Source organism: Natrix helvetica, assembly GCF_964273705.1.
Source record: "Natrix helvetica genome assembly, chromosome: 2".
NCBI lineage: Eukaryota > Metazoa > Chordata > Lepidosauria > Squamata > Natricidae > Natrix > Natrix helvetica.
Window position 1 is genome coordinate 190006243 of NC_138552.1, and position 12048 is coordinate 190018290.

Genomic DNA, 12048 nt, shown 5'->3' on the forward strand with positions numbered 1-12048 from the left:
TCTGGGATAGGCGCTTGTCTACTGTTTTAAATTTTAAAACAAAATTAATTTTAGAATCATATAATAAATTCAATTCAGTTTTTTTTATTGTGTTCCTGCTCTTGTACTGGCCTTATTTAATTTTTATAGTGCAGTATTTTATACTCTTCTTAAAGGTCTGATATGGCCCTGGGACTCAAAAAGGTGTCCATATCGGAACTAGATAAACATACATTTTTAACTCTCAAAATCATTAATCTCTGATTCTCAGAGTGTGGTTGAATTCAATCTATTTATAGTAGAGGTACTTGGGTATATATATTCTGTCTTCTTCATACGGCGCCTTAAGAGAATGGGGATGATAGCATAAAGCATCCATCTAGTCCAGGGGTGTCAAACTCTATTTCATTGAGAGCTGTATCAGGGTTGTGTTTGGGGGGCATGGCCAGGAGGTATGGCCAGCATGACGTCAGTTGTGTCGGAGAATGCCTGTGGCGGCCCAAGCACAGTGCCAGTGAAAACGGGCTCCCTAGCTCCATTTTCGGCTGGAATGTCTTCCTGCAAACCTCTGGCAGAGAAAACTGAGGCTGGGAGGGCCACAGGCAGCCCTCGTGAGCTCCATTTTCACTGGCAGAGGCACCGCAGTCTAGTCCTTCACTGTTTCTAGGGTGGCCCCACAGGCCACATCTAAGCTGGATCCAGCCCCCGGGCCTTGAGTTTGATACCCCTGATCTAGCCCAACATGTAGTCCAGCAACCAGTCAGTTGCTTCTGTAAAAGACACAGAAAGATGATGAAGCCACCAGCCCTTCTCAGTTTGTCCCAAGGAATTGATACTCATTGAGTTACTGTCTCCAACATGGAGATTTCTTGTAGCCTAACATGCAAATAAATTCTGAACAACTTATTCTCTAGTAATTAAGATTATTTCTCTTAAGGGTATTCACCCAGTGACCATTGTGTTATGAAGAGAGAAAAAGTACTAGCTTTATTCCTTCAACAAATTTATTGCCTAGAGATGATGATGATGATGATAGATGATAGATAGATAGATGATAGATAGACAGATAGACAGATAGATAGATAGATAGATAGATGATAGATAGATAGATAGATAGATAGATAGATGATAGATAGAGAATGAATTTTACTATGTGTCCAGATTTCAGGTATTTTAAGTGAAAGAGAAAGGTTTCTTGTGCCCTTTTCTACATACTGTGCATAATTTTATAAATTTATATAACGTTTTCTCATTTTTTCTTTTTCTAAATAAATATTTCTACTCCTTTAAGTTTTATTTCTTATCTAAATGTTTCCTAGATTTTTTCTAAATGAAAAATTTAGAAATCAAATTTAGACATGGTAAATATTTTTATGTACTATAGATTTTAATCTCGAATATTTCCTTCTCGAATATTTCCAAGCATTATTAAATCTGCTCTTTTCACTGCAACCCTCTTGATTTTTAAAAAAAACTCTTCATCATGAGTACATTTTTTTTCTTTTTTTTTGTTTATTATTACCAGTAATTGATAAGACATAAATCCCTTGATAAAGACAAGGCAAGTCTATGAATAGATCCAGTTTAAAAGCTCCATACAAAAGCCACATGTAGACAAGCCCCATTTCAATCCCAGGTAACTTGCAAATATTTCACACTTTAAAAGGTCATATTACTAATATAACATTGTTCATCTTTTTCTTACAGGTTATCTTCAGGAAGCATACCTTTGGACTAAGCAAGTCCTAACAATCATGGAGAAATCTATAGTTCTACTACATGAAGTGACAGATGGCTCTTTGTATGAAGGTGTAGCTTATGGCAGCTATACCACCAGATCTCTTTTTCAGTACATATTCCTTGTCCAAAGACATTTTGATATTAACCACTTTAAACATCCCTGGCTTAAGCAACATTTTGCTTTCATGTATAGAACAGTTCTACCAGGCAAGTAACACAACTTAAACTATCCTATAATCAATTATTATGGTAATTCCTAGGTAAAAAGCCCAACTGGTAGTGGTTACCATATTTTTCGGCGTATAAGACAACCTTTTTCCCTCAAAAGGAGGTTAAAAATCTGGATAGGTCTTATACACTAAATACAGCATTTTTTGCCTCTCGAAACCCCGCCCCCTTCACCAAATGGCCATGCATATCTTGTAGGAGGCTTTAAGAAAGCTCCTAGGGGCTGGGGAGAACAGAAATGAGCAAAAAAATGGGCCATTTTTTGCTCAGTTCCCCCAGCCCCCAGGAGCACTCTATAAGCTTCCTAAAGGCTATCCATGCCCTTTTTAGGGGGCAAAAAACGGGCCTGTTTTCGCAAAAAAACAGGCTGTTTTTGCTCGTTCCCCCCCCCCCAGAGCACCCTACAAGCCCCCCCTTTTTTTGAGAAAAAAGGGCCATTTTTGGAAGGTTTGCAGAGTGCCAAAACCTTTTTTAAAATTTGCCTCTTCAAAACCATGGTGTGTCTTATACTCCGGTGCTTTGTATACTCTTTGTCCTTTGGGGGGTTGGAGAGGCATGGCTGGTTGGCATGGCCAATTGGGTGGGATAGTTGGTCTCTCAGGACAGCAAGGGCTGGTCCCTCACCATCTCCAGGACAGCCCCATGAGCCAACTCTGTAGCTTATTGCAGGCTGGATCCAGTCCACAGGCTGAGTGTTTGACACGTCTGCTCTAAATAATGCATTCTCCACTCCACAAAAGTTCTCAAACAAACACAGCAGCCTTGCTATTTTCAAATTTAGATTACCTCATAATGTTAATTTAACAGAGAAAAAAATTAAGGAGAAATTTCATATTTTCAAAAATTGATGAACTGTAAAACCTTCCAAATTATATATAAGGCATATCAAATGTGTCAATTTCAAATTGTCTCATAAGAACCATTTTTGAGTAGAGAAAACTTTTCATTATCATGGGGGAAAAGATACACCTCATAGTGTGAATTAATATCTTATAAATTAAAGTATCATTAACTAATAAATGAAGTTTCTAGACTGAAAAATGAGGTAGAGAATTTTTCCCAAATGAACTTGGAGAAATGTAGAGAGAAACATTTAATATGATATAACTTAGCTGTATTCAATATTAATTTTAAATAATAATGGGAGGGCAATCCTAGTGGACAACCATTTAATTACGAGCCAGCAGTGTGCAGCAGCTGCCAAAAAAGCCAACATGATTCTAGGCTGCATAAACAGAGGGATAGAATCAAGATCCCGTGAAGTGTTAATACCATTTTATAATGCCCTAGTAAGGGCACACTTGGAATACTGCATTCAGTTTTGGTCGCTACGATGTAAAAAAGATGTGGAGACTCTAGAAAGAATACAGAGAAGAAGAACAAGGATGATTAGGGGACTGGAGGTTAAAACATGAAGAACGGTTGCAGGAACTGGGTATGTCTAATTTAATTAAAAGAAGGACTAGGGGAGACATGATAGCAGTGTTCCAATACCTCAGGGGTTGCCACAAAGAAGTGGGAGTCAAACTATTCTCCAAAGCACCTGAGGGTAGAACAAGAAGCAATGGGTGGAAATTAATTAAGGAGGGAAGCAATTTAAAACTAAGGAGAAACTTCCTGACAGTTAGAACAATAATTCATTGGAACAACTTGCCTCCAGAAGTGGTGAATCCTCCAACACTGGAAGTCTTTAAGAAGATGTTGGATAACCATTTGTCCGAAGTGGTGTAGGGTTTCCTGCCTAGGCAGGGGGTTGGACTAGAAGACCTCCAAGGGCCCTTCCAACTCTTCTCTTCTCTTCTATTCTATTCTATTAATACAGTTTTTAAAAAGACAATAAATTTAAGTGAGGCATTAAATAGATTTTAATATGCTACAAAGAATTCTCCAGACATTCTGTGTGTAAATCTGATCATATTAATGTTTCATAGTCTGAAATTTAAGGATCAGACATTTTAGAGGAAAAATGCTATTAAAGCTTTTATTAGAACCTTACAAATAGACATAATATTACTAACATTATATGTAATATTGTAAATAATTGGGAACTCTTTCTACTTTCTATCACTTAAATATGTAATATTAAGTAAGGTGTTTACTTTCATATATGTTTGTTTTAATTTTTCCTGCTAGGATTCCAAAGAACTGTTGCTATTGCAGATTCCAACTACAATTGGTTTTATGGTCCGGAAAGCCAGTTGGTTTTCCTAGATAAATTTGTTATGCGCAATGGCAGTGGAAACTGGTTGGCTGATCAGATTCGAAGGAACAGAATACTTGAAGGCCCAGGGACACCTTCCAAAGGACAACGTTGGTGCACACTTCACACAGAGTTTCTCTGGTATGAAATAAATAAATCATTAATCAATGGGCTACAAAGAGGGTGGAGAAGAGAAAAGGCAGGCATAGAAATAGGTTTTGATACACTTGTCAGGAATGTATAGAATCTGTACCATTCTTTCCCAGCTGCACATTCCCAAGAAAACACCAGGTTAAATAAGTACTTTTACTGAAGAAAATCAATACATGTTCTGTGCATGTATCCTGTGCATAAGAGTCTGGAAGAGTTAGCAACAGCATGAGTGATAATTGTATATAGCCTGAAATAGTGTCATCTGAGTAAAACAGGAACTGAATTCGCCTTAGTGAACTAAGCTATATCTGTATATATAAAAATGGCTGCGTGTGTGTGTATGTACTGTATGTATGTATGGTCCAGCATAACTCTGGAGTGCTTCAAGCAATCTCAACCAAACTTGGTACACAAATGACTTACTCTCTGGAAACAAATACTGTGGGGTAAAAGACACCCCTAACACCCCTTGGGATGTGTGTTCTGTTACACCCTCTTGTGCCTTAAAATGGCTTCTACTGTACAGCGCAGTGGAGTTGCCATGGTAACAGTTTCACAGTAGTCCACAAGGGAGCTCCCTCTGGTAAGGGGGAAAATCCAACATTAGAAATTACGTTTGGTCCAGACATATTCAACAACATCAGGGCTTTTCCTGTCTAATACAGGATTAGGATAAATAAATACCTATGCAACGCCAGGTTATCAGCTACTATATATAAAATATCATGGCAGTTGTCTTGCTAGAAGTTAGCCCAACAGCTCTAGTGTGGCATTACTTTTGATTCATCATTTGATTATGGAAAGTGAGCAAATGTCAGATGGACTTTTTTATGCAGTAGATGAGTTAGGGCTTTATTTATTTATTTATTTATTTTATTATTTTGACTTCTTAGTCGCCCCCTCTCCCCCAAGGGACTCGGGGCGACGTCAAAATATGTGCCATGAAATTATAATCTCTATCAGTAATGATAAGATTTTGCTAACTATAGTTCCAGAAACAGATAAGTCATGTTGGAGGTGGATGAGCAGGGAATGAAATGAGTATTACAGAAACAGCTAGTTACAGAGGCAGGCAGACGCTTGAAACAAGAGTTGTTGGTTGATTAGCACAGGTTATGTACTCTTCCATTTTGCTTGCTTTGCATGTGTTGGATGGGATGATCCTGTGAATGGATGTTGCTTGCGAATGGTTAATGCCTTGTTGGTAGATTATTTGTTTGGCCAATAATGTGTCAGCTCTATTTTATCTCTGTGTTGGTTGCTTCTTGTTTGATAACTGCTTGATGGCATTGCTTGGTGATGATTTTTATCTTGGGATTGTTGAAATATAGTTTGGCTTTCATTATTTGGTTGGTAAGGAGATGGCTGCAATTGCTCTAGGTCTTTGTTGATTGCTTGTGATTTGTGGTATGATGTGCTCATGATTTTAATAGAATTAACTTGATACATCTCTTGATCACTAGGCATCTAAGAATTCCCTCTTTGTGAGAATTTTTCACTATTATCCTATTTAGATTAGGTAACCATTTTGAGTCTTTTCACAGCCTGATTCTCAAGGATATATCTTGCTAATCTTTTGTCTGTTTTGGCCTATGCGGCAACACTTGCATTTTATTTTGTAAGATTACTCCTGTTTTGTCTTCCTTTGGTATTGCGGCCTTGAATTTGCTTAGAATGCTTTGTAGGGACTTTGTTTATTTGCATACTTCAGAAATTTTCAAATAGCTGGAACTACCTTTTAACATACTCCAAAATGCCTTTGATGTAGGGAGCATTAATCTTTTTATGATGCTTGGGCTTTTATCTAGCAGTGTAGGAAGTTACAGAAAGTAGAAATCATAACCTTTTTTTTAATACAGTGGATACACATATAGTTTGAAATAACCATTCTGTTCTTTCAAGATGTCCTTCAATGAAAGCTGGTATGCATCTTTTACTTAGCAACCAGACAAGTCCCTGTGACTAAAAATTGTCCAACTGAGATTGAGAGGCACTCTGAACAATTGAGGATCGCAGATAATATTTCAATATTTATTATAAAGTAAGAAACATAATTGTTCCTGCTTTGCTATAAATAAATAAAACTGCAAAATCCCTTTCAGTCAATATGGATTGCTTTAATCATTTTTAAATTATTATTCAGAGTATGACAATTAAAAAGTAAATTCAATTGTATTCAACAGGACTTATGGCTCGGCAGGAGTTTTAGAGTAGTGTGGATTAGTGTGCAATCCTCTTGCAAATATACTTAGAAGTAAATCCAACTAAGCTTAGAAGAAGCTTATTTGAAAGCAAATATGCAAGTGTTAGTTATTTTAATAGGGAGGTTTGCCATGTGTCCACCTAAGCCCTGATTTAAACAAGCCCTGATTAGTTAAGAGGATTGGTGGCAGGTTTAAAGGACTCATGTTCTATTTCCATGCCACTTAGGCATCTTTTCAGCCCAATATTTTGCATAGTCAGGCTTTTTTTGCATAGTGTTTTTTTTCACAGCATAGATTGAGGTTGAAGGTTTGATAGATGTGTGTGTGTGTGCGTGCGTGCGTGCGCGTGTGTAACTATCATCTATCTATCTTTCATTGATAATAAAACTTTTTTTTAAATGATGAATAACATTTGTTTTAGTACATCTTGCTTACCTGTTCAACTCACCTAATTTCCCACCTGGGTGTTCTTATGACTATACAAACATTCATCTTTTTCTCAAGCTATTTATCAGGCAACAAAGGAAATACTCTAATAGGGTATTGAATTTTAAGCTACTTCCCTATTACACTGTATATCTGGCCCAGTTCAGCCCAATGCAATGTCCTCTAAGTATGCGGAATTCCCTTTATTTTCATCCAGAACAATATGATATTTTCATCATATAAGATAAAGGAAAGTTGCTTGAAACAAGATACTAATCTTGAAAATGTGTAGATTATTTTTCTTGCCAAACAAATATATATTCTCAAGTTTTATACTTGGGAGGGCAGAAGGATTGCTAATGCATAAGTGCAAACATCATTTAAACCAGGCAGATATTTGAAAGCCTGGAGTGGAGCATATTTTTCTAAATAAGTTTGCATTCCAAGTTTTCCAAATTCAGCTTACTCTTTTTGAGATGTGCTTTTTCCAGAAATTCTGAACCATGTTAAAGAACGAATTCCTAAAATGTGAGCTAATAATACTATTTATACAAAGGAAAAAAACAAAAATTTACCATAATCATCTTCATTAAAGACAATTGCAGGGTGGAATATTGTTCCATATTAACACTTCCAAATGCTTTTACAAAGTAAAAAAAAGTTGATAGTAGTAACGTGGTTTCTTTTAATGTTTTTATTATTTCTATCCTGTCTTGAAATTCACTGATCAACAACTCATTCTCTTTATGTTTTGAAAGGTATGATTCAAGCCTGGGATTTGTCCCTCCACCAGATTATGGTATTCCCAAACTTCACTATTTCGAGGATTGGGGAGTTGTAACATATGGAAGCGCTCTGCCAGCCGAAATCAACAGCCCCTTTCTCTCCTTCAAATCAGGAAAGCTGGGAGGGCGTGCAATCTATGACATGGTTCACCAGAACAAGTACAAAGAATGGATCAAAGGTTGGAGGAACTTCAATGCTGGGCATGAGCATCCAGATCAGAACTCATTTACGTTTGCCCCCAATGGGGTACCTTTCATAACAGAAGCTCTGTATGGACCAAAATACACATTCTTAAATAATGTGCTTATGTTTTCTCCAGCTGTATCGAAGAGTTGTTTTTATCCCTGGGAAGGACAAGTTACTGAAGATTGCTCATCGAAGTGGTTGAAATATAAACACGATCTGGCTGCAGATTGCCAAGGGAAAGTAATTGCTGCTATAGAAAAAAATGAGATCATCTTTATCAGAGGAGAAGGAGTGGGTGCCTACAACCCTAAACTAAAGTTAAAAAGCGTACAGAGAAACTTATTACTTCTTCATCCCCAGCTTCTCTTGCTGGTGGATCAAATATGTCTTCAAGACGACAGTCCTGCCAAAGTAGCAACTAGCTTCTTTCACAATGTTGATGTGCCTTTTGAAGACACAGTTATTGATAATGTCCATGGAGCCTTCATTCGGCAACAGGATGGGATCTACAAGATGTACTGGATGGATGATGCTGGATATAGTCAAAAAGCTACCATTGCGTCAAGAATGTATCCCAGAGGCTATCCTTACAACGGGACAAACTACGTGAATGTCACTACTCATCTGCATAGCCCAACCACTAGAGCTGTATACATCTTCATTGGACCTTCCATAGACGTCCAGAGTTTCAGCGTCCATGGGAATGCTCAGCAGCTGGATGTTTTTGTCACCACCAGTGAGCATGCTTATGCGATCTATCTGTGGACCGATGACAATAAAAGCCACTCTGTCTTTGCACAAGTTATTGCAGACCACCAAAAAGTTGTGTTTGAGCGAGCTTCTGCAATTAGGAACTCCCCAGTTTTGGCAGTAAAAGACAATATTGAGATAGTAGAGAAAAACCTTCAGCATTTCAAGCCTGTATTCCAGCAATTAGAGAAGCAGATCCTTTCACGTGTGCGGAACACAGATAGCTTCAGAAAGACAGCTGAACGCCTACTCCGCTTTTCAGATAAAAGACAGACAGAAGAAGTCATTGACAGAATATTTGCAATTTCTCAGCAGCAACAAGGCAGAGCAAAAAAGAGCAAAAAGGTGGCCAAAGGCTACAAATTTGTAGATGCCGGCCCGGATATATTTGCACAAATCGAAGTCAATGAAAGAAAAATTCGGCAAAAAGCACAAAGCTTAGCCCAAAAAGAATTGCCTGTGGACGAAGAAGAAGAAATGAAAGATCTTCTGGATTTTGGAGATATTACCTATGCGAAAGAGAGGAACAATGTGCCAATCAAAGTTCATCCTGGTCTGTCCCAAATATTTTCCACTGCTCGAAGCAGTGCTCCTTTGGTGTCAGCATCTTACACACGTCTTTTCCTCATTTTGAATATTATCATTTTCTTTGTTATGCTAGCAATGCAACTCACCTGGTTCCAGAAAGCCAAGAGCTTACATGGGCAAAGATGTCTTTATGCAATCTTGTTAATCGACAGCTGTGTATTACTCTGGCTATATTCTTCTTGTTCCCAATCACAATGCTAGCAAAAAAAAAAAAAAAAAGACTCTGAATGCTATTTGGCCATTCTATGGTTAGGTATGTTTATGCAAAGGTGCAGAATATATTTTCTTTTCTGAATGTATTCCAGGAAATATCTATGGAATAATTGTTCTCTTTTAATCAGAGAAGATGAAATTAATGGGCATTGAGACATTTGACACATTTCTCAGATTACCACCTACATACGGGTCAAGTCTGTTCTATAAATGAATGTCAAGTGCTTTTATTCTGAATTCAATATGCACATTTAATTTTCTTCTCCAAAAGCAATTCTCCTTGTCACGGAGTTATTATTTTTTGACCGTATGCAACTGGGATGGTTTAATCAAAATCTACTGGTTGTTATCGTATGGATAATCCTCAGATAATAGTCCTCAGTGGTATATATTCCTTTTCACTGTTTTGCCTATTTTAAAGTACTGTGCTATTACAATTAGCATTTTTTAAAAAAAAACGTGGATACCATTTCTTCCCAGTTAGCCTTCAGACCTACCGTATTTTTCAGACTATAAGACACACCGGAGTATAAGACGTACCAAGATTTTGAAGAGGTAAATTTTTAAAAAAGGTTTTGCTCTTCCTGGCCCCCAGGAACACACTGCAGGCCTCTCAAACCCTCTGCATGCCCTGTTTTTTGTGAAAGGGGGCATGCAGAGAGTTTGAGAGGCCTGCAAAGTGCTCCTGGGAGCTAGAAAGGGCAAAAACAAGCAAAAAACAGTTTTTCGCAAAAATGGGCCTGTTTTTTTGTTTGCAAAAAGTGGGGATTCAGAGGGTTTGGGAGGCCCATACAGTACTCCTGGGGGCTGGGGAGGGTTTTTTGCAAAGAACAGGATGTGCAGAGAGTTTCGAAGGCCTGCAGAGTGCTCCTGGGGTTTGTGGGGGGAAACAGCCCCATTTTTTCTGAAAAATGGGCCATTTTCACTCATTTTTGTCCTCCCTGGCCCCCAGGAGTACTCTACAGGCCTCCTAAACCCTCTGCACACTTTGTTTTTTGAAAAAATGGGCCTGTTTTCACTCGTTTTTGCCCTCCCCAGCCCCCAGGACCACTTTGCAAGCCTCCCAAACCCTTGTGTGTCCATTTTTGTGAAAAACGGGATGCTCGTGGTGGGGTTTCAGGAGGCCAAAAATGCTGTACTCACTGTATAAGACACACCCAGATTTTCACCCTCTTATGGGGGGGAGGTGCGTCTTATACTCTGAAAAATGCGGTATTTGTTTTGCTTCCACCCTAGTTAATTGTGAGGATCTTCTTTCAAATGTGACCTGTCACGAGATAGAAAAACTGGGCTAAGAGCTGTATCTAACTTTAAATGAATTCTTGTTCCATAGATATTCTCCTTGTATTCAGCCTCTTTTCCTATTGATCTAAGGAAACAATTATGGCTAGAGCATAGCATATTATCATTTTTTGAGTCCACGATCCAAACGGTATGGGCATACATGTTATAAAGTTACAAAGTATTGCATAATCTAATGTCACAGACAGTAATGGTATTTTTATGAAACAGTCAAACAAATCAGGTCCTCATAATTTTTTATAATTCATCAAATACTCAGTGATCAATGTATATTAATGTGTCTATGCAGAATATAAAATTGTTAAGGTTCTAGAAAGTAGAAGACCACTGAGGATGGAAGAACCGACATCTGGTAGTCATTGATATTGGTATATTAGAAGGTTGCATTTAATGCGTAAGATGATATTATTTGTTGCAGTGCTTCTCTATAAAAATTGGAGCCTTTCCTTGGGAAGCATATTGGAAGTAATTGATAAATGAAGGCTTTGACCCTGCTAGATTTGAGTATCAGGCCCATAGGTACTAGACATTGTTCAAACAAGGAATGCTTTCGACAACCAAAAACTTTGTTTTAAAGAAAATAATGTTTGTCCCAAATGTCTTTTGCTAAATAAATAATGTCAGTTATGCATATACTTGGATATTGATTATTACTGCTCTGTATAGAAGATACAAATCCCTCTTTCTTTACATATGAACCTCACAGAATTTGTTGCTCAGGAGTAACTTTACAGCCTTAACATTTCTTAAATGTCTCATGGATATGTAAAAGTATCTGGGATCATTCCAAATTCCTAAAAGCAAATGAAATATCAAGACCCAAGAATGAGATGTGGAGTTATTTCTAAGTTGTTTCTTTGTAGTTGTTCACCTCTAAGAGAGAATCTTGCCTGACTAAAGTAACTATCTACATAACTATTGATATACTCTGCGAACTGTTGGGGGGGGCATCTTAATCCTCTTCCTGTCTACCAACTTTCCAAGTTCTGCCTCTTTGCCCTCTGAGAAACAGTCCCTCCCTCCTTGGACTCCAGACTACATTCCATCCCACGTAGTGAACTGTAGCATTCTATCAACACACTCCAATCTGCCTTCCATAACCTACAGTAGCAGTTGTGACATAATAGCTCTAGAAAGTATGTCTGAGTGGCTGATTTCAGATGATTGTTGTTGTTAGTTGTGAAGTTGTATCCGACCCATCACAACCCCATGGACAACATTCCTCCAGGCCTTCCTGTCTTCTACCATCCCCCGGAGTCCATTTAAGCTCACGCCTACTACTTTGGTGACTCC

At 38.0% G+C, this 12048-nt stretch overlaps 1 protein-coding gene and 1 long non-coding RNA gene across 5 annotated transcripts in view; both read left to right on the forward strand.

Annotated features, from left to right (window-relative positions):
- The window catches only part of LOC309387792, a 957351-nt gene extending 945963 nt beyond the window's left edge, over nt 1–11388 (forward strand). The window contains exon 2 of the long non-coding RNA XR_014174668.1: nt 10026–11388. This is a non-coding gene — a long non-coding RNA (uncharacterized lncRNA). The remainder of the gene's footprint in view (nt 1–10025) is intronic.
- Nucleotides 1–11388, forward strand: part of LOC309387790 (dermatan-sulfate epimerase-like) — a 145006-nt gene extending 133618 nt beyond the window's left edge. For all 4 annotated transcript variants that reach the window (XM_081944609.1, XM_081944606.1, XM_081944607.1 and 1 more), the window contains 3 exons: nt 1687–1926; nt 4081–4288; nt 7689–11388. In XM_081944609.1, coding sequence (XP_081800735.1) covers nt 1687–1926; nt 4081–4288; nt 7689–9441 — 2201 coding nt within the window. In that variant the 3' untranslated portion in view covers nt 9442–11388. The remainder of the gene's footprint in view (nt 1–1686; nt 1927–4080; nt 4289–7688) is intronic.
- Nucleotides 11389–12048: the final 660 nt, after the last annotated feature.